Here is a 27,016-nt window from a genome sequence, read left to right as displayed (position 1 = left end):
GCCTTTCAGTTAGTGACTGGCGTGCAAACATTGATTGACTTAGAAACAAAACAGTTGATCCCATTTTATTTTGTCCATGGATTACTCCAAAAGCAGATGGAAAGACTGTGTGGAAGACAAGGCAAGTGCCTGTTTACTCTTCTTTATTCTGCAGGTAACCACAGACATGTACCAGGTTTTGGCAGCCAACAACTACCAGCTGGAGTATCGAGGGGTCATAAAGGTCAAAGGCAAAGGAGAAATGACCACCTACTTTCTAAATGAAGGGCCTCCAATTAGTTAGCACCGACTGCAGCGCCACACAAAGATGGATTTTGCATTACCCAGGATTGTGAATAGGAGAAAAATAATTTTTTTGTAGTGAAGCTGAACATGCGGCGCAGTTGAAATTTCACCCCATGACTTTAGAGCTGGTATCAGCAAATTCTTTGGCCACCCATCAAGAAAGGCAAGAGAAAGAAACCACCTTGGAATTGTTCCTGGCTGAGTGCTAAGCTGACCAAAGATGTGCACTACAGAGTTCACAGATAATACATGAATTCGGCATTTTTAAAAAGGCTGCTACCACAGGATGGCATAAGAAGCTATTTAAGTATTTATTGACACAACACAACATTTACTTGGTTGAAGGAATGTATGAATCACTACAAAGCATTATTTTGGAATGGATTTGCACTCCCATAATGTTTCCATCCCATACTGCCAGCTATTTGAAGTGTACCACTGTGCTTTTATTAGCTGTTTTGAATGGGCTTTCAAAACTGACACCCACTGTTGCAGCACACAAAAAGGCCTTTTAGAAGGGCATTGGTAATGTTTTAGTGTGAAAAGACATTATAGCCTTGCCCCCTCGTTTTCCTTCTTCTCCATGGCTAAATGACTGCTCTTCTGAGTGGGGCTGGCACACCTAATGAAGGGGAAGATCAGTATAAAAGAAGATGGCTTTACAACCATATTTATTAAAAAGTCGTCTGTGCTCTTCTTTGGTATCTATCAGTTTACATGGGAAAGACTAGATGTAAACAAGAGACACTTTGTGGGGGGAACTCCCCTGAAATTTGTTGTGGGTTTTTTTGTATTTTTTATTTTGTAATATTGAAAACATGGAGATCTAACAGATATACCAAATTCTATATTTTGTAAATTATATATAAATTAGAAGGCAGGCTGTCCACACCAAGGTGTGGGAGGAGGTGTATATAACCTGTAGACTTTTGTGTAATTTTTTTCTGTGTAATACTCTGAACACAGACTTGGCAGTTTTCAGATTATCACTATACAATCAACCAACAACAAACAGGTGAGTTTTCAGGCTGAATCAGATGCATTTTAAAATGAAAATCCAGAAAAATCTACAACCCCAAAGAAGAGGAAATACCCGCAGTAGTCACAGAATTGTTCCGTGCAGCGTTCCAGCGGAGGGTGGCGGCTTCCCAATGGAAACGGGACCTTTGAGTTTTAGCTACTGAGATGGTATCAAACATGTCAGAGAGAGCTCTAATCAAATCTTCTAACCCTTAACAAGAGCTCTTGTGAGAAAAGGAAAAAAAGCTCTTTGAACTTTCATTTTAAAAAATCATTTTTCATAGATGGTCTTAATAGAATCCTGCTGATCTGAGAGTTGTCTGACATTGTAACTGCCATGTGACATTACAAGGAACTATGTGCTGCAGCATTGAGTTTACTTTCATGTAGTAAGCACTTATTTAAACTGATTCACAGATTTTCAATTTTCAGGAATTAGGTGATCTTCAAAACAGATTATGATGGCAAGTGTGTATACGAGGTGGTTGACCTTAAAATAGTGCCATTGATACTGTGTTGGGCATATTTATCACTAGTGGGGGGGTTTCTGAATAGTTCACTGTTATCATTTATGTACCTTTTCTAACTATGAAAGAAAAATCCCTTGATATTTTATTAAAAAAAGAAAATTATTTTAAAAAAGCTATATTTTTTATATTCTATGAGGGGAAAGTTTTGATATTGAATTTGGCTAGCACTAAAAATTACTCCAATCTTTTGACATTTAATAAACTCCTTTTCCACTCTTCTCAGGGCAGAATTATTGTAGTGCTCACAGCATGATTGCACTATGGTGGTGGCGATTTCTCTTTCCTACTCGACAATGAGAATAAGTGAAAATCCATGGACCTGTCTTAATTAATTTGCTCTATTGCTAAGCATGACCCAAGCATTAAGCCATTTAAACATGAGCTTAAATGGCATCTCCCCCTTCCTTCTCCCTTCCACTAGGAAACATCTCTGAAAAGTATAGTATATTGACTTCTGTAAAACTGCCAAGTCTGCCCTTGTACTATACTTTTGCTCCTTTACATCTTTCCTGGTTTGCAAAATAAACTTAAGTTGCATCACGGTGTTATGCCTTTCTCCCCTCCTCCACCTTCCATCCCCTTTGTCCCTCACTGAGTTTCATTTCCTTCATGCCATACACTTGATTTTAGGTTTGCTTTCTGCTTTCCAAAAGTCTGCAGTCTTCTTAACTTTTGATTCACCTTATGAAGTTGTGTTGTCAATGAAATTTCAAGTCCCCAGTATCTCTAGCTGTGATTGTTGACAGTGTGTCATGATCATTTCAAGGGGTATTCACACACTCTTTACTCTGGATCTTGCAAAAATGGATACAGTTATGATTTCCCATGGAAATTGAAATCTATTTAAGTAATTTAACTATATTAAACACTGTTTCACTGGTAATGTGTCTCTGTTTTATTTTAGCTGCAGCTGGCTGGCGGGATGAGACTTAAGTTGTGTAGGAGATGCTGGATTTGCAAATAGAAACATCCAGGTCTTGTCTGGCACTGATGGATGCCCTGGTCCTTTGTGCTGCCTCATTATGGAGCCCCAAGGGCTTGGGTACCCAGCAAACATCCCCTGTGTCCTTCTTGTGCTCCCAACTGCCCCTGGAATCAGTCTCAGGGCAACTGACAAAATACACTGGCATAACTGAACAGCTGAAATTTGTGTGTGTCCTATTTAGAGAAAAGAGTTTGAATTTTCAAAAGCACATCACCTAACAAAGAATTCCCCAGGTACCTCAGTACTTGTCATCTCAAGGACACTGGAAGGAGACAGCAAGCACTGCTGCCAATGCAACATTCTCAATCTTTACATGTAAAAGTAAACACTACATGTGACTGTACCAATTAACAGGAGCCTCAGGTAGAGCTGAGAAACAAAACCCTGCAGCTTCCAGCTGACTTCTTTTAGTTGAGAAGACATTACACAGGCAGCTGAAAATCAAATGCCCTACAATGTTATAAGTTAGGAGGGATTTTATGAGTGTACTGAGAACACAGCTGCAGGAACAAAAAGCCATGAAGTATTTAAGGTATCAGTCTTTATGAATATTGGCTGAGAAATATTTAATACTTTCTGTGCTCTCCTAAATAATCATACAGCAGTTTAGGACATTGCCTGATGTAAGCAACTTTTTTAAACTATCTGGAGAAGGGCATTCCCCCAGGGAGGGAAGGCAGGAGTCTCCGATGCTGTGCCCTCTCATTTCAATTACTGTACGCAGACTGGCTGTATAGTTTTCCCCAAATGCATCTTTTTCCCACCCAAAAAGCATTTTGATGAGTTTTAAGGTGTTTAGCCACTTCTCCCCAACACAGATCTGGCTACATCAAGTATCTGCCTGCACTTAATAAAATGATACATTTGAGACACACTGAATTTCTTAGCTGTGTCCTGCACTGCAAGTATCTCCAGCCTGGCTGTTTATGTGTTACACAACAGCCACAGACACCAACACCTGGCCAAGAAATATGCCCAGAGGCAAATATTTTCATTCTGTTAAGTTTCCCAACTGCTCCTCAGGGCACCATCACTTCCAGACTGAAGTTTAGGAGTTGTCAGCGAGAGCAAGCTTGGGATGCTGCTGGGAAAAGGGCAGCTCAGCTGTTTTAAAGCTGAGAAAACTCAAGTTTCCCTGCTCTTGACCCACTTTGTCCTTGCAACTGAAGGAGCAAGTAGGCTCTGGGGAGGTGGGGGAAGACTGAGAAAATTGAATTTCAGGCTGGATGGGGGGCAGGAGCAGCAACATTTTCCTGCCATTTGGAGCCAGATAGTTTCCTGTAAAAAGCATAGTTATATATTTTCTGTCCCTGAGCACCTCTCAGTCCCTGCCTGCCCTGCACTTGCTTGCAGTGCAGGGGAGGTGGCTGCACTGCTGTGGCCAGCCCTGTCCCCTGGCTCCCCTGGGCCCGGAGGGGCGGCTGGGGCAGCATGGCACTGGCATTCCAATAAAAAGCTCCAGGGGACAGCAGCTGCACTCAGCTTCCCTGTAAGCAGCTGGCCCCAGAGATCTTTTAACAGAGAATTTCAGATGCAAATAACGATTGCCATCTACTGGAAATGGCATTATACACCTACCTTTGTAAGTCAGGCAAGCCTTTGGTCATTCCTTCCTGAAAGCAAATACAGTGACACCTCATTGAAAGATAAACACTCTATTGTGGATGTTGGATGAACCCATTCCAACCTTCAGGAGGTCTTTATAAATACAGCATGAAATGGGCTCTGCTTCTACCAAATCCCACAGAACAATCAAGCAACCATGAATGGCCATCTGCACTTCACACTAAAGTAAAGCCTGTTGTCCAAGATAGTAATCAGCTTTCCTAAATTCATCTTCCTAAGTCTGGTGACTCAAGTACCTGGTAAAATCAGCAGGGAAGCCCCTGCCTGACTGTTGAGTTTGTGTAAGCAAAAAGGAAATCCTGAGAATTTCCAATAAATTTTCACCTCCAACCTGGCCTGCTATATCTTGGTTCTGATCTCACACCAAGATGTCAGCAAGTTCTAATATTACAAACTCAAACATGCTAAGAAGCCATGTTTTTAGCACCTAGTAATACCACATAATGAAGAACAGTCACACTCATTAACTTTTCATTGTGAAATTGGATTTTTATCAGTGCTATAAAAACAGGCAAACAAAACTCCAACTGTTTTCTGTTACACTGGCAGTTGCATTTGTTCATTATACCTGCTAATCAGCAATTAGTTTAATGCCAGCATAACTGGAATGGAATAATGGCTCCAGATGCTATGACAAAGGAAGTTTTCATTCCTTAAAAATGGATCTTTGGGAATAGCAGGAAGGGACGGTGCCTCAGAGAAAACAAAATTCTCTGCCAACATATAAACCAAAGAAATGATGCAACAAAAAATTCTGTATGTGCAGAACAACCCGAGTTAAAATCTAAGCAATACTTAAGGCATTCATAGCAACTTCCCTGCCTATCAATGGAGGTCAAAAGACAGGTATAAGGGTACTTCTAGACACTATAAGCAAAATAAAACCTGGTTTTATACTTAAAAACATAATACCTCTATTTTTTAATCACTGATTTTAAATGGTAAAGGACTGCTCTTCACCTTTTCAGAATGGTTCACTGGACACTACTACAAGCAATTCTTGGTGCTAGTAAGGGCTGTTTGCCAGTCATGCTCATAAGCACCTTCTTCTTCCCTCTCTCAGTGGGGAGGGAAGAGAATTAACTGCAAAGCACCAACCCTGGAGCCTGCACACCAAGGGGTCTCCAAAGGCTTCACCTCAGACAGCAGTCTGGGACACACCACTTCCACTGCAGTTTCATTCTCTAATTCTTCTTGCTTCTAGTATGCACAATTTTCTTAACTAATACTCCATCTATTTAAAAAGAAAATAAGATATCCAGTTCCTATTTTCTTGGTCATAAAATCTGCACTAAACTTATTAAAAACATAACATTTTGGTATGAAATGCCCAACAAAATTTGCCTGGGCCAACATTTCACAGCACAGAAAAGTTTTGTCATTTCTTAAATCCAGCAACACAAGGGCATTGCAACCTCTTTGCCATTAAGGCTTGATTACAACTTGTAGATAAAAACTTACATCTATTTGTACATTATAAAACATCATAAATAACTGTCATAAAAAATAAGACTCCAGTGTAAGTGATGGTGGTGCTGTATGGTTGGCTGGAGTTTGCTGGTTGATTCACCAGCTTTAGGAGCATACAATTGTTCTCTCAACTAGATCACAGAGGTTTTATCCCAGCACAAAAACACCCAACCCATAAATCCAAAAGAATCAACACAATCCCTGTATTTCTTGTTTCAGCTAATCAGACTAATTTATTATTTTCCTGTCACCAGTTGTCTGTCTCAGGTTTGAGCTAGTTATTCATCCATTTCTGAAAGTAAGGAAGAACATATAAAAAGAACAGCATTCCAACAAGTACAAGTCACTCCATTTACTCACCAATCTGTTCTCTTTCAACCCTTCCAAACACATGAAGTGTGTGAGAAACCTGGTTAGTAGCAGCAGAACTTTTTGAATAATTACAAAAAATTAACCCTATCTACATACATCAATTTCAAAGAATAATTAAAAGAAAATAATAAATGAAAACACATTAAAGAACTTACAGCATAAGACAAAGCACCATGGGTGAAGCTGATCCCTAGAAACTGAGTTTCCAGGTTACATTTTAATTAAGAAAACATTCACATATATGTCAATGTGAAATAAAACATTCAAAAGTTTAATATCTTACATATGCCACATCTAGTTTGCTAATATGCAATAGCATTATTATTACTTATTTAGCCTATTCCCTACTGCCTCACAAAGGCAAAACTGACCTTGGAAGTGAAAAGCTTGCACAATATGCAGAACATACTTTACACATTCCTCCATTAATGTACAAGTGTGCTTCCACATTATCATCAGATAATGTGATCATGAAATACCGTAAGATAATTCCACATCAGATTATCTCCATAAATGTATGAATGAAGCTTTTTTTATGCCACCAGTCATATTCTACATACATTTCACTGCTTGGATATACTTCACTTTCCTCCTCTAGTCCCATATTCTTTTGTGTCCTTTTCAAGAAAATAAAAAAATAATTTAAAAAAGGTTCAACCACCAAGCGTAGAATGTCCACAGGCATCTTACATTGATTTATTAAAAAAAAAAGAAAAAAAAAAAAAAAAGCCCCAATCAGACAGCTTCTTCTTTTGGAGAACAGCTTTACATTCCTGAGAGTAACTACTGGAACAAGACTTGGTCTCACTGTTCCAGGACTTGTCAGACATTGTAATCAGGGGACTTTCCCTGCGCTTGTCGCAGTCGGATTTGTAAGGTAGAAAAAGCTCCCACAGTCACATGGAAGAAGAGCTGCCACAGGTTGCGCAGTTCATACAGGTACATGTTACACAGGCAGATCAGCCCAAAAGTCAGGAAGGACTTGACATTCCTCCAGCCTGTGTAGTACATAAATAGGTAACACTGTCAGGAAATAAAAAAGAAATCCAGTTACTTCATGGCAAATAACTTCTACTGAAGAAAAATTATCTGGTCATTGAAAAATTACAGCCCAAACCAAGGAAAAGTCTGAATCAAACATGGAAGAACAGTATCAATTCAGCAGTCATAGAAGGATGAAGAGTACCTGATATCAGTACAAGGTTACATTTGCCTTGCATTAAACCCTGAGAACAATTCATTCGTAATAATTAATTACAGCCTGCAATGAGTGGCCCATGACTAAAGACAGTGGATGTTCCTGGCAATCTCTGGTCAAAATAAACTCTGTTCTACTCAAGCAGAGGAGAAGGAACACAAGAGAAGTCTTCAAGAAAGCAATGGAAAGGACAGGCACAATACCAGGGCCCCAGAGCTCAGCACAAGGCAATCCCCCAGACTTGTCCCAGTGTCCTGCCAGGGGTGATGCTGAGGGTTTCCTGGCAGATGCAGAGGCCCACAACCACTGCCCTGCTTCAGCTGCTTCACATTTGGAGAGAGACACAACTGCTGTCCTGTAATTATACCACATTTTAGGCAATGTCTGCACACTGTCGTGGAACACAGTCTGTCAGGACTGCCCACAGTCCCCTACTCAGCCCTCTTCCTACTCTAACTGGAAATCTGTTCAAGTCTTTTGTCTCAGTTTTCATCTCTAAAAGAACACAGCTTTTACCCAGACATTATTTTTATTTCTTCTATTGTTTGAACCAGTCCCTTAACTGCTACAAAATCAGAAAATTCCTTTGCCCCTTCCCTGGATTCAGGTAATTCCTGCTGAAGGAAATTTTTTTCTGAGTTTTAAGGTAGATAATAATAGTACTTATGCTTACTTTCTCTTACAAATCTGTTCCCAGTGGATTTATAACTATGGTCACACAGATTTAACAACATCCATCATCAGATTATCTAAGTGTCATTTCTGTTCTTCCTGGGGATTTATCAGTCAAAAAAACTCCACTTAATTTTCTTTTCATTTTTCATGTTCCTCAAAAAAGGGCAACTGAACAATACAATTTATTGAGGTTACTTTATATTCTATTTGAACTCTACCACTTTGTTATAAAGCATGCATTTCCACTGCAAATGTGGCTGAGAGCAGCACAGCTACTTGCAGTGTCTGGATATCTAAATATTGTCAGAGAGGTGAGCACTGGCATTATCAGTAAGATTTGTATGTCCTTCCTCCAAAGGAAAGTAAAACTAGAGATTAATAATCTGCATGTTTCAGAATCTAGAGAGATGTATTCTGAACCTGCTTGGCCATTTTGAGCAGAGTAAATGCAACCTACTTGTGCTGACAACTTCACAAATCATATCTAAAAGAGCAATTAGTTGGTACTGGTATCTCAGCAATAAGAATTCAGATCATTTCCTAGTGTTGTCACTTCCACTGACAATGTATGAACAAGTGTGACTGCTTCCAAGATTAAAATAAGAGTCAGGATATGCTTCATCAAGATGATTAATAAAGGCTTGAAAACAGTAGTTTAAGAATGTTACTGTAACATGATGTCACATGACTGAATTTTACTGAAGAACTGTCTTAAATGAATTCTGAAGTGGATTTTTCATTGGTCTAGCTCTGAACTACTGGATGTGCCCCTTACAGAACAGATGAAAAGGCCAAAAACAGTCAGAAGGCCAAAACAATGCATCTTTAACAGCTTACTATACAAAGTACTGGTATGAAACTCCTGAGGGTTGTTTTTCTACTACTAAAGGGAAGTATTATCATGCAAGTGTTATACTGAGCATGCTTTTATGGAGAAGGCTCCTCTGTGCTACTTCAGAGAAGATTTTTTTTTTTTTTTTTTTTTTTTTTAATGAATGTTCAGAGATGACTGAAGGCTCAGATTCTGATACTTTGCACTTCTGGTACAACTGAGGCAGTTGTTGCTTTTTCTTCTTTATAAAAGACTAGAAACTATGAAGCAACATTAGACATGTCAGTGAGTCTAAAACTTCATATTATACTTAAGTCCTGTTCTTTTGCCTACACATCTGAGTTACAAATACTTCTTGGGAACTAGAGACACACTGCTGTGTAGTTATTAACTGAACAAGACAATACGGCACAATGGATGTCTGGTGGGTGAATGACAGTGAAATGTGCTGTCATACAACAGAGGGAATTAATGTCCTGAGCTCTTAACTGTAGCCAAAGAACATCAGACCATGCCAGAGAACCAACATCCCTCAATTCTGAAAACTGACCAATCACATATTACAGAAATTATACCAGAGGTGGGAAACAGAGTTTCAACAGATCTATTTTAAATATTAATAAAAAGCCTACATTCCAAGTTGCATGGAGTCTTTCTTTCAGACTTTCTTTAAAGCTCTGTTCAAGGCAAACAGTGGAAGAAAGATGTCTCAATGGACAGACATGAATACTTCATAAAGAATAAGGTTTCCAGTTGGGGAGAGGAGGGGGGAAAAGTGTATTTTTTTATACAAAAAAAGAATGGAGGAGCTCTACCTTATCTGATATGGAACAGACGATTGGCATGGAAAATTAACACCAATCTAAATTATTTAAGGCAGAAGTTGATAGAAAGTCAACAAGTGCTGGAGAACACAAGTCGCATTGGGACACTTTGCTAGAGATAAATTGTAGAGAATGAAGATTACAGATAACCTGGACAAAAAAAAAAAGACTGATAGAAAGGCATTTTCTTATATTATGTCTGACACAGTACTAAACAATGGCCCACAGAAACATGTAAAAACTGCATACTCCACAAGTCTAAGATTAAAAGTCAAAGTAATTATAATAGCAGCAACTAAGCATGAGAGACATAGACATAGGTTAATCTAACAGCAGTGTCACTGAATGACAGATGCCAGTGGGCACCTTGCTATAAATTATAAAGGAAAGTCAGATTCAGATGCAGAAATAGAAAACCGACAGAGATGAAAAGCAAGAAGTGTCAGGCAGAAAAACAGTGAAAAGTGGCCACAAGCTTTGAAAAGGAAGGAAATGCACATTAAAGTACCAAGTGAGGAAAATTCTGGGGTGCAGTGCTTAGGTATTACTGTATTTACTTCAAATCTGCCCAAAGGGAAGAAGTAGTTAGCTGTTTATTCAGATGGTTAACTCTATTTGAACTATGAAACTATTATTTCAAGAAAATAATATAACCTCCACTGCTTGTGACTTTAGAGATAATTGTCTTAAATGTCTTAATCATCCAGCTGGAGAAAAAACGCCAGCAAACAGAAGCTTTTTGTATTAATCTACTACTACAAGATAACTTATGATTAATGAAAAAAAAAAAAAAAACAGAGCAGAAAATATTTTTTTGTTATCACCCTATTCAAGTATCTGTGACATTTAAGAAAACATGATGACACTTATGCATGACTTGGTAATGTTTCTAAACTCTAGTGAATTATGCAAACAGAAGAACACACCTGGTACAAACAGGCTGCGGTTCCAAGAAAAAATGCAATAACATAGCTGAAATCTTCACCTTCATTCTGCAAGAATAAAGCAAAAAGCCATGTTTTACAATAAAACAAGTGAAATACCAGCCATTTACAGTATGAAAGTTATGAATTATTGCATGTTAAAATAGTTTCGCACAGGGACTTAAAGCAACTCCTTTACCACACTAAACTGACAATTAGGACTAATCAGTGCTTACTGATATGTCTGCAAAAAAATCATCATCTGGAGTCTGACCAAAATGTGCATTCATGACAAACAACTCTTGCCAAGATTTTCAAAAGCTTTAAAGATGTCCAGCTCTAACACGGGATATTTACCTTCTCCAGATGCCTTTGAAAATTCAAGTCTAAACACTGGTAACTACCTTTAACAACAACTTCATAGAATTATGCCTTCCTAAAGTTTCACAAAATGGAAATTATGTAACAGGAAAGGACCCAAACTGGCCACTAGGGTGGGGTAAAACTCTGCACAGAGAATAAGGAAGGCAGCTCTGTGCTCGTGCAGTGACAGCTAACAGCAGCAGAGGAATTTATCAGAGACTGAGAAAAGAGGGTTCTCTTGAAGGGAAGATGGAAAAATTTACTTGAAGTGACAGATTTTTCTACTATGTGTTTAAAAAACAAAACAAACCCTTTAACTTATTCAAACGAGTTGTTATAGTTCCTACAGAGCTGAGCAGAGTAAAATTTCCATGCTCAATGACTATTCTAACTGCATTTCTAGCAAACATCTGCAACCGCCAAAACCTTCCAAGTAATACAATGGACACTCATGCAAATGTTTGTCCTTGAGAGCAAATATCACTTGAGAAGATGGTGGTCCACCCACAAGGACAACTTGTGTCTGCTGAGAGTGCATTTCCATGTCCTGTGCTGACCAGGAAAACTTTGCATGTCTGCACACAAAAATTACATCCACAATGCAGTAACTTCTACCCAGTCTGTAAGTCTTTGCCCCAGTGTCACTGCACATTTGGTGGAGTATAGTTACAGATTGTAACAGAATTTTATTAATACCCAAATAAAACCACTGATTATGAAGCAAACAGTAATTCAGAGACACGATTTTGAATGACTTCTCAGAACTCGTTCCATTAATTGTGTTTTGGATTACTTCTCCCTAAACCTTGTGGATTTTTCCATAATAAAGTAAATTAAGAGAAATTTTAATGGATTTTTAGTGTGCCTCATTTGTCAGAAATTAAAATTATCTTCCATCTGTACTGCAATCTATTACCTCCAGATGCAATAACATAGACAATAAAATTAACTGGATGTCCTGTCATCACTTAAATAGATTAATCTAACATTTATGTTCTTCTTTAAAAATCAGCTGCAGAAAGGTAACAAAGTAAGTTTTAGCAACATCATGCTGACAAATCTGTTCAGTACTATTTGTACTATAGCATACTTCAAAATCATTCCTATAAACTGAGAGAATTGTGCATAACACAGAAAATCCTAATTAGAGATAGAGATGCAGGTTCACTTGGTCTTTCTTTAAAAAACAAAGAAAGACAACTCCGAAAGAAGGACCTGGCATAGAACATTTTCATTAATCTTGTTCATCTATCCACTAGTCTTCCCAAAATGCTGAGACTCAACAGTACTGTTTATTCAATCTTTACATATATCAATACTATGCAAGATAACTGGAACACAGGTATTCTTCTTTACCTTATTTCCCTAAAAAAAATCTATTAGGTATCAAAAAAATTGTAGTTGGCTGCTGAAAGGCCTAGAGACCAAGACTTACAAGGAGCAGCTGAGGAAATTGGGGCTGTTTAGCCTGGAGAAGAGGAGGCTTGGGAGAGAACTTACTGCTCTCTGCCACTACCTGAAACGAAATTGTAGCAAAGTGGGGTTTGGGCTCTTCTCCCAGGTAACAGTGGGTAAGATGAGAGGAAATGGCCTCATGTTGCATCAGGGGAAAAATTTCTTCACTGAAAGGGCTGTCAAGCTGCCCAGGGAAGTGGTTGAGTCATCATCCCTGAAGGAATTTAAAAGCCTTGTAGATGTGGCAGTTTGGAACATGGTTTAGTGAACTTAGCAGTGCTGGGTTATGGTTGGACTCAGGTCTTTTCCAACCTAAATGACTCTATGAAGTCCAGATATGTTTAAATAAAAATACCTACCAGCCAAGCAAGAGGATTACTATTTTCTCTCAGAAAACTTCCATGGGGTTTTTAGTTTCTATATCTATCACCACAATAACAGCCACTAAATTGTAAGGAAGTCTTTGTTCTTATTTTGTGGCAGCATACATGAACTTTCTGGGCATGCCTGCCAAGTACTACCAGCATATTCACCTGAATTGCTTGAAAGCATAAGCCATTATTAGTGACACTGTAGCACCTGTGGGAATACAACCAGCACAAGAAATGGAATAGAAAGAAACTGAAAGGCTACAGGGAGAGTCATAGGAGAGATTTTACAGAAAAAAAATGCGTTTGAGGGAGGTTGTTTGGTGAGGGGAGCTTAGAAGAAATTACTTGACAATTTTCTGACACTGATCCTTTCAATACACAATGAGAAAAAAGGTTTATTAAATACAGACAAAAAAGTACAAAAGTTCTCTAAAAAATGACTTTACAAAACCTGTTTAGATTCCCGCTCTGTGGACTTTTCAAAAAAAACTGACCAGATTTTCAGAGCTGCTCATCATTTCACTCAAGTGTTTTTAAATAGCATCTATAGAAATTAAACACCTCATACCCTGGCATAAATTTAGAAAACAGAACATTACGTTCACATCCTCACTGCTACCAAGGTACCAGGGAAGGAGTTGGCCACCCACCTTCCACTGCTGTTGAAACTCACAGCCTTGATGAATGAGGCAGCACACTCAAGGAGGATGCACCGATCACAAATAATACAGGTTTTGTAACAGAGGCCTGACCTCACAAACAGTACTTTTGAAATAACCTGGCACAACTTAGCTCATACAGAATCTTCTAAAACGAAAATTGTGGTTGCTATGATGCATAACTTCTAAATTTATAAACATGTACAATACCTGGATAAGGCTTTCTATGGCATGGAAGCCACGGATTAAATTCAAAGCTCCACATAACAGACTAAGCACAAATGAGACAATCCCTGGCAGAGTCACAGGTTCCAGACGTTGATTAGGAGCTGCAAAGCAGAGCCAAAGAAGATATCAAAGGTCAAAGCAATAGCTTCAGAAATTCAATAAAATAATAATCTCATTTGTCAGTGGTTTCTAGCTCAAGAGATCGCTGAAGCAAACCAGAAAATGTTATTTCTGTTTTCTAAAAAGACAAAACATTGTAAATGTTTTAGCACAAGGTTTAGCAAAAAGTAAACTTTCCTCCAGTTCACAGATGTAATTGTCTTGTTATATTTATTCTTTATCTCAATAGGTTCCATTTGTTCAGTATGGTACTGCTGGCTGCTCAAACATGCCAGGAAATCAAAAGTAAAAGATGCACTTTCTACTGAAATCTGTCCATAATCAGTAACCAGCTAATAAGTCACATACTTAAGAGCTTCTCTCACAACCTCCACTCTTCTTTAACACCAATGCATTAGTGAGATGTTGAGACTGATTTAGCTTGTTTGATGAACACTGAGGCAAAGCTATCACAGTCCCCTTCCTTAAAACACAGTGTGTGCTACCAAAGACACACATGAAGGGACAGCTCTGAAACTCAGCTGGCATCTACACCACAATCTTATATGGACCTTCCAGATTGAGCTTAGCTTCTTACAAGTAAAACACATTAAACTAAAACACTCCTTCTTTCCACGCATACCCGCTCGTTCAAGCTTATCTAGGGTCACAAATATGTAACAGTTATGTATGTTCCTCATTACTGTCCCTTTCCATAATGAGTAACAGAAAGCAAATGTGAAAAAAACAATGCAAAACTCTTAACAGTCTGGGCGACACTGGGATAACAATGGGACTACTGAGCTGTACTCAAATCATTCTGTTCAAATCAACCAAGTGTGAAGATGTGAACAATGAAGTTAATGAACTGTAACATTAATAGAGAAGGGGTGTCAATCCCGGTTGTTTGTATTGCACAGATGCAGGAAAAAGGTTTTTCAAACAGTTTATGAAGTTACAGAACCTAAAAAAGCCCCAACAAAGGCTATTTCACATTGATAAGCAGACAGGGCTGTCTAATTAAGAGTGTACAATAACACAAAAATACACAGGATGAGTTCAGTTAATTAATTTGTGCTGAATTTAATAGTGTATAATCAGTTGGGTTGTTTTTTTAAACAAAAGCAGAACCCATGTTTAACTTTGAGAACTCACTGCTTTTCTAACTGTAGGGTACATTACTCCTCAGCAATCACTCAGTTAAGGTTAGATAGGCTAGATGTGCTATTTGCATACCAAACCACTCTTTTTCAATGACTCCCAACTGGTTGTTTTGTTTTGGCTTTTTTTTAAACCATCTCATTTAGAGAGTGGAAAAAAGCTGAGGGTTTATGACTGGTTTTAGCCAATAGTAATTCATTCCATTAACTGGTGGATAAAATTAGTTCACTGCTCTCCACTTGCAGCTCTCCAGAAAACCTCCTTTTCCCCATGTATTGAGTAACTTAAAATCATTGTGTGCTAAAACAGCATTTAAAACACCTCTTTGAGAATCACTTGGAGGAAAGTAAAGAGTCTGGTCAGCTAAATCAACACAGTCTATGAAGGTTCACAAAACAGTAACTTCTCGATTGTTAAAATATTTATATATATATATATATAAATATATATATATATATAAAGGACATTATGTACCATTACTAATGTCATTAAACTCTCCAGGTCTTAACAAATTTTATTGTTACAATCAAAGCAACAAGAGTAATGTATATACAAAAAGATGAAGGCAAAACCAAAGAATGAAGAAGGAATGTCAGAGAAGGCAGGGTAAAGTACAATTGACTTCAAACTGGTACATCCATCAATCCTAGAAATAATACTAAGTGCCATATCAAAAATTCTCAGTTCAAATAAAGCACAAATTTTGTTTAATGTTTTTTTAATTTAATGTTGACATTTACATAAAAATTCAAAAATTTACATGGTATGAGAAACTACATTACTTGTAAGAAAGTTTATTTAAACCTAAAATGTAAAAAAAAAAAAAAAAAAAAGCACAGAGTATACCATCAAGCAAAAAGTAACTTTGATCTGACAATTGTTTCTTCACTGAAAAAAAGCTCAGAAAACAGTAATTTTATCCTAACGTGAAACATCACACATCAGCATGCTGTGACCTTATTTCTAATGCCTGCCAACACCTACATGTACCTTTGCAGGAAGATTCCCTCCATAATCTGCACTCTTTATGCTTCCCACATGCAGAATTTCCCCTATTCCTCACTGCACTGCACAACTCTGAGGGAAAAGGGCTGCTACTGCAAGCACTGCCAGCACAGCAGGCCTGGACTCCTCTCCCCGTTACACACCCAGTTACAGCGGGAGCAAGGGAGAGCCTGTGCTCCCCCCCACGGCTCAAGCTAGTGCCTCCAACTCTGCCATTCTGCACAACAAAACAAGATTTGCATCCACCTAACTTCCCACCTCTGTATGCTCTCCAACTTCATGTAACACAGTTCACTCCAGAAAGTCCTACTTTTAACAGTACAGCATATTCAGGAAATTCCACTAGGCAAAACATCTTTTTGTGAGAATCTTTTTGCTCTGTCCTTAGAGCAAAGGAGAAACTTGTAAGTCCAGCCAACTGAGTGGGCAGCAAACATCCAGATAAAGTTCTTTTCAAGGGTGGAGACAAGTGATGAGTGTAAAGAACTACAAAACCATTAGCAGACTTTCCAAAAAAGACACTGTTATTCAATAGCATCTAAAATGTGAAGAGCTGAAGAAGTAGCAAAGTGCCAGCTTCTCATAACGTACAGCCCTTTGATGGTGAGTTTCTACAGCAGCTCAAGGAAGGAAGTGAATAACTGAACAGAGATCTATGGAATTCAGAGGAAGAAGAAAGTTAAAAGCAACTGAAAAAGAAACAGAACAAAAATGACATGGAATGAAAAGGGGACAATAGAATTTCGTCCGTAAGAAATTGTGGAAAGGTAAGTAAAAAAAATAGACAATCACCTGCCAATTATTGTTGAATCTTCTTTTTTAGTTAAAAGGGAAATGGTCCCTATGTTTTTTAATTTAGGTCTATATTACCTTCCAACACTCTTACTCAAAAAAGTCATAAAACCCCCATCTCCCACTACATGGACAACTTTTAAAAAACAGCCAATTTTGACATAGGCTAAGCTCTCTCATGCTTATTGCTTTTTCCAATATTCATAGTTAACCAGCTGCCCCTTCTGCCACCATAACCCTTTCCACAAAGCAGGATTACACAAGAACATTAAGAGCAAACAACAATATAAGAATTAAAAGTGGCAAAAGAGTGGTATCACAGCATTACACACCTTTAAAAAGAGCCCACACATGTAAAAAGATGACAAAGCTATGTACAGTGCTGCTTGGATTATTCCACTCTTTTAAACCATTTGAATACCTTCACACTTTTCCTTTAATAATTTTCCTAACTCTAACTCCAATAGTGTTAAATTGCTAATACAGAGATTGTAAGCTATTTCTACACTGTCTCATAGCACCTGGAATTCACAGAATCAGGGCCCCAGAGTACAAACAGGGCACCCTACTGGTTTTGTTTGGTTTTCATCTTCCATAGAAAGCAGTCTTCAATCGTCTAGAGTAATCCTCATGAGTAAGTACATAATAAGGATAATATACTGGCAAAAAGATCCTATTAATATATACATATACATAAACTGCACAAAATCTCATTTATTACAACACTGCAGGATTGTTTAGATTTACAATTGTAATTCTATGATTTATGATTGCACCTGACACTGTAAAGTGAACAGCATCAGTGTGTGCCTGCTCAGGATAATTTATTGACAGAAGTACTTTTGGAAAAAAAAGAAAATATATTAAGATCAACACTTCCTTTCATTCTATTTATGATTTTACTTCACTAAACTTGGAGGATTGAAATCAGATGATGTCAGTATCACATGTGGAGCCCATGTATCAGCATAAGGATTTGGCATTTTGTTTCTGTCCTGCTGGGAAACATCTGAAGATGGGACTCAAACCCATTCAGAGGATTCACTTAATAGCACAAACCTTTAATGCAGCTCAACCCCACAATTCCACATTTACCTCCTACATGAAGTAAATTAAAGTTTAAAAAAATTAATGACTACTTAAATTAATTTGGCAGTTTTATACAAAATTGCAATTTTTAATGTTGTACATAAGGCACGTTTTAACGTTGTACATCAGGCACACATTTCAGAGAGTGCATCTTTTAGCCAGCACAGCTCTTTGGATTTTCACCATTGCAAAGGCTTCCTGAAGAGATGCTTCTCCCTCCAGCTGCTCTAACTCCTGACATTGCTCTCAGCTTATGTCAACACTGAGTCTTACTGGGCAGAAATATAAAAAAATTTCAGAAATTTTAAAAGGTCAAAAAATAAAAATTGTCTTCTTGTTAAGTGCTTATTTTCATTTACAGGGTTTTTTTTCTTCAATGAAGCAGGCTATTGAACAGAGCCATTTCTTCCTCTGAGTGCCTCAGGAAGGTGAACATTTGGAGCAAGAGACAAAACAGACACCTCATCTAAAATACGCATAAGGTCACAACAGCTTTATGTTTTAGAAACATGAAAAAAGCTTTTTTTTAAAGAAAAGAAAAATTGAATTTTGCTGCATCTGTCTCATTTAAGGATACAACAACAGAAGTCTGGAACTTACCTGCAGATATCTTACCAGTACCTTTATACTCCCCCACAGGCATATGAGAGAAGCCATTGGCTGAACCAAGTTCTGACACAGAAATTTGATATGGTGGTCTCAGTTTGATTTCAGTCTGCATATCAGCAAGATTCATCTTTGTTGACAAAGAACGTGTGTTGTTGTATCTCTGTTTGGTCCTCTGAATGAAATTATCTGTGCAAAATTTAAAATAAAGTATTTTTCTATGGACTTTGTTAATTACATAATCCAAGACCATGCAGCTTTTCAGTTCACAAACTGAAATATATTGTTTGAAATATTTGTATTTATCTTGGATTTTTAATGCTATTTCTGTTTTGTGCCTAATACATCATGGGTTATTTACTTCTGCAGTTAAAATAAATTAAGCTCTAAAAATATAAGTATGTAATAACTGAATAAACTAATGACTTTTCATTGCATGAGACTGAAAGCATTTCTAATACAATGGATTTACTGTACTTATTCTAATTTAGTAAATATCCTTATGAAAAAACTACGTTGTGGAAGAAAAAAAGTGTTCATAGAAATCTTCACAAGGAGGACAGTAATGTCACACAGAAATTGTCATTAACTGAATTATAGACAGGAATTAACCAACTGGAGTATCTTCCCCTGTGTATCTAAAATTGCAGTTCTCTTTGCTTTAATGTGTTTCATAAGAATATCTAATTACAGTAATTTCTAATATATAGTATTAAAGCAACATAAATTAATAGAATTCATAACAGCTGTTATCTGGTATATATGAGATGAGTTGCATTTGGAGTCTGAAGATTAAATGCTCCACTACATCATAAGAGAAGTAAAAATTTCTCCCTTTCATGTATTGAACAAGAGATAGTACAGCTAAGAGCTAACATGAAACTGCAATCTTTTACTTGAGAAATTTATGAAGCTCAATGACTTCACAGGTTAAGTATTTCAACAGGTATGAAGTCAAACAACTCCTGGTATTACTACCAGAAGATGAACTCCAGAGTTGCTCACACAAGGCTTAAACCAAAACCTACTGGAATGAACAGAAGGAAGTCTGGATAAAACTCTGGCAGCCTAATATAATGCCCCCAGAAGTATTTCTTTATGGACTCTAACAGCAGTTAAATCAGTTTCTAAATCCACCTGAAACAGAGCTACAAACTGCTTTGGACTATTTTTTTGCATGCATTAAGTTGTATCCACTTAAATTCTCATTTGTCTTAGTATGAGAATGAAGGGGAGAAAGGCAGATCCTTACCAAATTCTATAAAACAGTATGGTCTGATAGCAGTATTTGTCTTCATCATATTGTAGGTAGTGATGAACTCCTTCTGAAGCTCATCCAGGAAACAGAAAGCCAGAACATTGGGATAATTTTCGGTGCACAACATCATATAGCTTACTCCCAGAGAACTTATAAAGCTAGAATTGAGAAAACACATTCAAAATTTCAAATTTAAATTCAGTGAATTAACTGCTTTTCTAGTCTGATTTCATATTCTGTAACCAGAAAAACAAAACTTATCTGGGGTAGCAAAGGAATAAATGTTTACTGAAAAGCCCAACAGTATTCTAGAAGAAAAGCAAGTTACTTTTAGGCAATGTTTTACTTGAACACCATACTGTACAATCATATGAGAAGCTGTTTTACACGTATATGTATGTAGCTATCTGTGTGTGTGTGCACACATATACACACACTTGTGAAATAGAAAATAACAAAGCTTTTGGGATGCAGAAACACAGCAGGTTCATCCCATAACAGCTTTTCACTCATCTCAAATGTACAATATGTGATCTGGTGCAGCCCAAAAATGCAAAACCTTATCTTCAGATTTGGGGGACGGCTGTTGGCTCTTTCTAGAACATGGGAAGAAATAAAACTGTTCTGTAGAGTGCAGAATTAATAATTCTCCAAAGATAGCTGCAAGGACAATCGGAGATGGCACATATGAAATCAGAAAAGGATAGTTTGCAATATACATATTCTGTTGCATTTAGGCAATTCATTAGAATTTTGGTTTTCATGATAACATTCAAATTTCTTTAAAATCTTGCTGGATAACTTATAGTATTAAAAGCAATCAAAGACAAAAGCAGAAAAATCTACCGTGATTAAGCCTTATAGCTTATTCTTAAAAGTTTGTTTAAAGCTAATCAGTTAACAGGCCAACTGTAGCTAGCCTGTTAACGAAACTATTTAGTCCATCCTGGGCTTTAATGCAAGAAATGCTGGAAACTCACATATCCCTGTACGAGATGGAGAGGTCTTAGCACTTTCTAGGATCATTCAGGTGGTACACATTCCACCACTGTAACTTCTACATGGTTAACTAGGGGTTAAGATGAAATTACTCACCTCATTTAAAATATCTATATTAGAATCAGAATTTAGGGCAGTTAAAGTGCAAGTGAACTATAAACAATAAAGAATTTCTTCTAAATATCTAATCCAAACCTACCCTTTCATTCAGTGTAAAGCCACTCTTCCCATGATGTTGTCTTATGACTGTGCCATTATAAGGAAACTTTCATGAAAGTCTGAATAGGTTCAAATCTTTCTACAATTTCTCAGGTTTTAAATTTCTGATACATAAACAGTGCCAAGAATTAATCTTAGCTTGATTAAGCTGTACAGTTAACTTTTTCACTTACAGAGAGACACAATCTACATGTTGCAAATACTTAAATGAGATGCCTTACTTTATATTGTACTGTCCAGTTTTCAGAGTACATCTATCAGGAAGCTGAGAAAGTTTTTTAGAGAGCATTTTAAAATATTTTCTACATTCTTGCATTCCCGTGCTCTGGTCATAATCAGTAGATGCAGAAAGTGGGAGTCCATCCCTCACACGGACCACAGAGGCAGATAAAATCATAGACATTGCCAACAGAGTTAACAACAACCTGCAACAAAACACAAATCAGGAGGAATCAGAATGAAGGTGAAAGCAGAGACAACAGCACCAACTGTGATGAATTAAACTTCTCAAGCTGTACAGTGGATTCAGGCCTCAACTGGGACACAGTTAGGATTTTCAACTGTAACTCAGACTAGAGTCTTAATTGAACAGGACCTTCTAATCTACACGAGCCACAAAACAGTTCAAACCTTACACTAAATCAAAACATTCAAAAGTTTAGCAAGACAAGTATTAAAAGCATTACTTATCTGCTAAGCATCAGTACACAAATTTGCTCTCCTACAAGTGGGCGAACTGCTAGAATTTATATGAAGCCAAAAGCAAACACTTCCTCAGCTCTTAACACTGCTCTGCAGACTCCTACCATATACTACACCTATCACTTAAGACACTACGAAAAAATATTTTTGCCACCCTCAGATGATGCTACTCAAGTTCCATACAGTCACAAACTGCAAGAGGAAACATATTTCTGGATACAGCTGAAATATGCTTTTGTGTGTGATACTGACATGTTTACAGCACCTTTCAAACTATGACGTTAGGGGGCTTTACAAGCCTCAGAAGCTGAATGACTGCATTCTCACAAGTCAGAAACCCAAATTTTCCCCACTAAGACACTACCTCTTCATAAAAGAGAGGAAATAGCTATTTTTACCTGAACTCTCATCTTCTCTATTTCCCACTTCCCAAAGACTTTATATCCATGAGGAAACTTAATGAATAATCAACAATATTCAGGCTTTTCAAGGTTATTTACTCCTCAGAGAGAGACATATAATAATGTAAGCACTAAACATGTGTTGTCACTTTCAGCTTAGTAAATTCAGCTTCATCAGCAGTCAAACTTCAACCTCCTTTGAGATACATCACATTAGCTGAATATTCCAAATTAATACCCTCATATTTTACTTGCACAGCACATCAGACTCTCCCCAAAGCTGTAACAGCAGCAGAAGCCACTGTTGACTGCAGTCTGCTGAACACCTTGGGGCTTTTATCAGGTGCCCTTGTTATTTCAGCACTTCACTAGAGAATTCCCTCCTGAACAAAGTGCTTCCATCAGCTGGACACAAAAACAGAAAACAACCCAAACTCCAGGACTTCCTCTAGATCAGCTTGCTGGCATGAAGCATTCAAGAAACTAAACCCACAGTTCTAGAAACTTTTACCTATATCTGAGTTCATGCATGTGTTCCCAGAAGGACAATTCACATGGAATGTACACAGACTCATTTTCTTAACTATGCTGCTAACCATATAACCAAGGAGATAACCAAGCAGCTCAAGAGCACGACAAAACTGCAGAGGAGCTTTAAACTGTAAAGGTTCTTTGCCAATATCTCTACCACTCAGAACTCAATCCTGACAGGGACTTTTGGGAGCTGCATTAATATAAACAGAAGAGCAGTGATGCCACAGCAAAGTTTAAATAGCACTTCATTAACTTACTTGCACAAAATGTAATTTCATGGATCTGCATTTCCCCTGATGAAACAAATAACTTACTTAGCACCTAACATGAAGAAAGGAACGCAGCTCCATGTCCTGTTTCAGGAAAAGGCAGTGAATAGGACTGCACTGCAGGAGAAACCCAGAATCCCTCAGCCAGCTCGCAGAAGAAAAGATATGATTCTGTTCACTTTTTAAATTATCTTGATGGTTAAAGTTCATGTTGAGCTATCTGATGAGATAAGAAAAAACAAAAAAGTTAATAAATATATTTTCTGGGTAACAACGCACTTCAGCTCTTTTTTGTGAGGCCCTACATATTGGAAAGGCCTGAACATAGCCAAGGGAGGTTACTCAAAAGATAATCAAAGAAAAAGAAAACTAGGATAATAGAGTTATTAAAATGTTTCTGTGTTCCTTAAGTGAAGTTCAGGAAGTCCCATCACTTGAGGCATTTAAAATGGGAAAACACGTTATCCATCAGCACAGCACAGGAGTAACTGAGGTTTACACAACCTTTGACTCAACCCCATCGCTCCCCTCATCCACTACATTTGATTAATCCATCATCTCCTCTGCTCAGAACACTTCAGGAATGAAACACAGCACAACCACAGCTCTATTTTCAAAGCATTAAGATTTTCAATGTTCAATCTCATCATAGTTGCTTTGCTCCTACAACTGAAAACAAAGAACATAAATTCCACCAACAGCATGTATGCACAGACAACAGACAAAGCAAATGATAAAGACATGTTTAGAGATATTCTTTCAATTTTTATGTCTACTCTGTATGTAAATAAATATTTGCATAAATCTTGAACAAAACTTTGAGACTCCTACTTAGAGAAAAAAAGGCTCTATAACAGAAGATAAGCCTCTATTGAAACCTGCCAATTCTCTTCATATACAACAAAATCACGAAAGGTAGAAATTTTGCTGAGCTGAAGATCTTAACACCAGTTAGGTTTTGTTACCATCATCTTAAAAACCCACCCAGTGAAAATATGAACTTTTTTCTCAGCCTCCTAACAGCGGAATCAGAAAGCTATCTAAAAACCAAAGCTAATAAAAGAAAAATTACTTTGGCTGGAAGATTATACGTATGTCAAGAGATGTATAATATAGATACTGTAACAGAACATTCAGCATTACCTGATAATGTATTAACAAAGAAAAAAAGTTTACTAAATCTACTTTATCCACCTCTCAAAACAATACAGCTTTACACAAGGAGCCAAGTGGTAAATTTGATATGCACTTACATATTTAGAGATGGAAGAAAGATAAATATGCTTTTAGAGCTACCTCTAAATGTCTTTTTGAAACATCTATTCAAAGCTGCATTAAGTAATTCACCAAACTGTTACAAATTTCATACATTTTCCTCCAAAAATTCTGTATCCCTCAACCACCTGAAGATGACAAAAGACTGCACTTCCACTACAAATGGTCTATGAATCTCTTACATGTGCAAGGAAATGAACAGATTGGGTTCACTGTCTCATTCCATGACAGAACTGTGGAATACCAAATCAAACCAGCAGCTGTTTGGCTCACAGGTATCACAGAGGGTCCAAAACTTGTCACCAGCCAGTGGAACCCCTTGTCACAGGCTGCTGTCCATGCTACAATGTTATGTGAATTTAAGAGGCAACTGGAAAAGTTCACAGAAAAACTACCAGGGGTATTAAAAGCAAGTCAGAACCCTTTGCTCAGAGGGATTCTGACCCCCACACAAACACCAACAGGAAAAGTTTATCACAGAAGCAGCACTCCATGCTTGCACCATCCTTGCTCCCCGTAGCTAGTATTTACTTCTGCCCCATCGTTGTTGATTTCTCCTTCACAGCCCTCCCCATGAAATGAGAGAACTCATGGAAAAGAGGAGCATGGAGAAAGCTGGCCACAGAGAGTTAAGAGGCAGCAGGGTGGCTATTCCTCTGTTACTGCACCTTCCCAAGAGCTGTCCAATTCCTCATGCACATGTCAGCATCCCCTGTTTCACAACCAGCAATCAGCACATGTGCCTGGTTTCATCTCCTCCCATGAACGTGAGAAACCTCAGGTGACGGAAACCAGAGCCTGTTTCACTGTACTTGTTTTTTTGAAGCCATATTCAATTATCATGTTGTTTATTTCTGTGTTATGATGGTACCTGATCTGCAGCATCTAGAAAAGCCCTAGAAACACTTAAAACAGAAAATGGAGCATTCCAGCCTTTTGTAACAAATTCATCATCTAACTTGTGATCTGACAGTAAATTGTTTTAAACCTATCTGACATAGTCTTATAACACTTTTAACAAGTGTTTGAAAGTTACTTGTGACTATGATTTGTTCAGGATGCTTCACTTAAAAAAACCTCCAGCTTTCTCAAAATTCTGAGCAGAACTAGTGTAATGGCAAGCCTACCCTCCTGCACCTCATAACCTTCAGCCAATTTAATCACCACATTTCTTGTTGGGATGTCTGCCTCTCATAAAAACTTTCCATAATATATAAAACTGGGAAGTGTGTACAAGCTCCACTCCTGTCTGACACTGAATACAGATAAAATTTCTGTGCTTACTTCAAACATGTTGGACAATTTACTGTCCCCGCTTCTGAGGGTTGTGACAGCTGCGTTACACAGGAAGAAGCCTAATTTTTTCACACTATATCATACTTCAGAAATTCGTGTTACAAACTGGAGCACTACAGAAGGACACAACAAATAAAGCTACTTTGACATCAGCGGGTATGATAATACAAGGGAATAATCCTAAACCATCAGCCAATATAATCCTTTCCAAAAAGCCAGGGGGAAAGAGATCTCAGAGGCAGAATCAAGATTCACAGAATCAATGAGGTTGGAAAAGACCTCCGAGATCTTCGAGTCCAACCTGAGACTGGACACCACCACATCACCAGCCACCACTAAGTGCCACGTCCAGTCTTTCCTTAACAGGTGGCTCCAGGCACAGTGACTCCGTCACCTCCCTGGGATCCCAATCCAGTATATAATCACCCCTTCTGAAGAAATTCCTCCTAACGTCCAAACAATTCTGACAAACTAAGGGAAAGAACAAGTTCCATCCCAAAGTTTGGGAGCTTGACCCTTTCACCTAGCACCTACTTACGTGGCAGCTCCGACATGACCGTCTGCAGCCGCAGCAAAAGCGCTGACTCAGTGGTCACTGACTCAGGCGGATCCGCACCGCTCCAGGTCACAAAACTTCACACAACCTCCTGCAGAGCCTGGAGAACGGCCGAGACCCCTACACACAGCGAGCTCCTGCTACCGAGCGGCGCTTGCCAGGAGCCTGGAGCGGCCCTGCCTGCCTCCCGCACCCGCCCTGCCCGCGGCAGCGGCGCTGTCACTGCCGCCACCACCCCCCGAGACGGCGGCGGCGCCCCCGCGCTGACCACGGCTGAGGCGCGAACGCTGCCGGCCTTGAGGCTCCGCGGCCGGGCCTGGAGCCGGCAGGGGCGGGCAGGCGGAAGGGGACAGGAGTCGAGGCGAGGCCGCGGCGGGGCAGGGCAGAGCAGAGCAGAGCAGGGCAGGGCAGGGTCGGGCGGCGGCTCCGGCCGCGGCTCCCGCCCCGCCCGCGCCCCTCACGGCGCCGGCCCCGCGCGGGGCGCGCGAGCCGTACCTGGGCAGCGGGGCGGCGGCGCGCGGGTCCCGCCGGGCATTGTGGGAGCGGACACGTCCGCGCGCGCCGCAGCGCCCCCGCGCGTTGCGGCCGCGCCGCTGCGGGGCGGGGCCGCCCTGAGGGGGCTTCGGGCGCTCCCGGCGCCGCCGCCCTCAGGGCTCCCGGCGAGCCCCGCTGTCAGCCCGCGGAGCTTGGGCAGCTGCCCTGGAGGCTGCAGGGCGCGCCCGGGGCCGCTGTGTACGAAGGAGACGCCGCCCTTGCGTGGCGGGGATGCGACGGCCAGACTCCCGTGCCAGGCTCCCGGGCTTGGGTGTGTCTCACCGCCCGAGCGGCCGCAGCCGAGCACCGCCAGCGCTGTGTCGCACAGCCTCGTCTGAGGCTGAATTTATCATAAAATCAGATTGGAAAATATCTCCGGGATCATCGGGACCAACCTATTATGAC

The 27,016-nt window shown here is 39.1% G+C and overlaps 2 protein-coding genes across 7 annotated transcripts in view; one reads left to right on the top strand and one right to left on the bottom strand.

The window, feature by feature from the left end:
• The window catches only part of ADCY5 (adenylate cyclase 5), a 205,857-nt gene extending 203,139 nt beyond the window's left edge, over window positions 1-2,718 (top strand). The window contains exon 22 of the mRNA XM_053947976.1: window positions 155-2,718. Coding sequence (XP_053803951.1) covers window positions 155-283 — 129 coding nt within the window. The 3' untranslated portion in view covers window positions 284-2,718. The remainder of the gene's footprint in view (window positions 1-154) is intronic.
• A 3,404-nt stretch (window positions 2,719-6,122) lies between these two features.
• Window positions 6,123-26,656, bottom strand: SEC22A (SEC22 homolog A, vesicle trafficking protein). 6 transcript variants are annotated; one of them, XM_053947722.1, is made up of 8 exons: window positions 26,573-26,656; window positions 22,996-23,170; window positions 21,266-21,469; window positions 19,821-19,984; window positions 18,563-18,757; window positions 13,799-13,917; window positions 10,744-10,809; window positions 6,123-7,311 (listed from the first exon to the last, which is right to left on the bottom strand). In XM_053947722.1, the coding sequence occupies exons 2-8, from the start codon at window positions 23,007-23,009 to the stop codon at window positions 7,111-7,113; spliced, it is 963 nt and encodes a 320-aa protein (XP_053803697.1). In that variant the 5' UTR covers window positions 23,010-23,170; window positions 26,573-26,656; the 3' UTR covers window positions 6,123-7,110. The 6 variants fall into 6 exon arrangements, with proteins under 6 accessions (XP_053803697.1, XP_053803698.1, XP_053803696.1 ...); XM_053947723.1 differs by lacking the exon at window positions 26,573-26,656 and adding an exon at window positions 26,060-26,536 and having other exon boundaries at window positions 18,584-18,757; XM_053947721.1 differs by lacking the exon at window positions 26,573-26,656 and adding an exon at window positions 26,056-26,534.
• Between the last annotated feature and the right edge of the window lie 360 nt (window positions 26,657-27,016).

Source organism: Vidua chalybeata, chromosome 7 (genome assembly GCF_026979565.1).
Source record: "Vidua chalybeata isolate OUT-0048 chromosome 7, bVidCha1 merged haplotype, whole genome shotgun sequence".
Lineage (NCBI taxonomy): Eukaryota > Metazoa > Chordata > Aves > Passeriformes > Viduidae > Vidua > Vidua chalybeata.
This window is presented reverse-complemented; position numbering and strand designations above follow the sequence as displayed.

Excerpts from the sequence above, each read along its gene's own strand:
- SEC22A (XM_053947722.1), bottom strand. Across the intron at positions 18,758-19,820 it reads ATACTGTTTTATAGAATTTG|ATAATTTCATTCAGAGGACC; the intron begins GTAAGGATCTGC and ends AATTTTGCACAG. Across the intron at positions 10,810-13,798 it reads CCATAGAAAGCCTTATCCAG|AATGAAGGTGAAGATTTCAG; the intron begins GTATTGTACATG and ends TTATTCTTGCAG.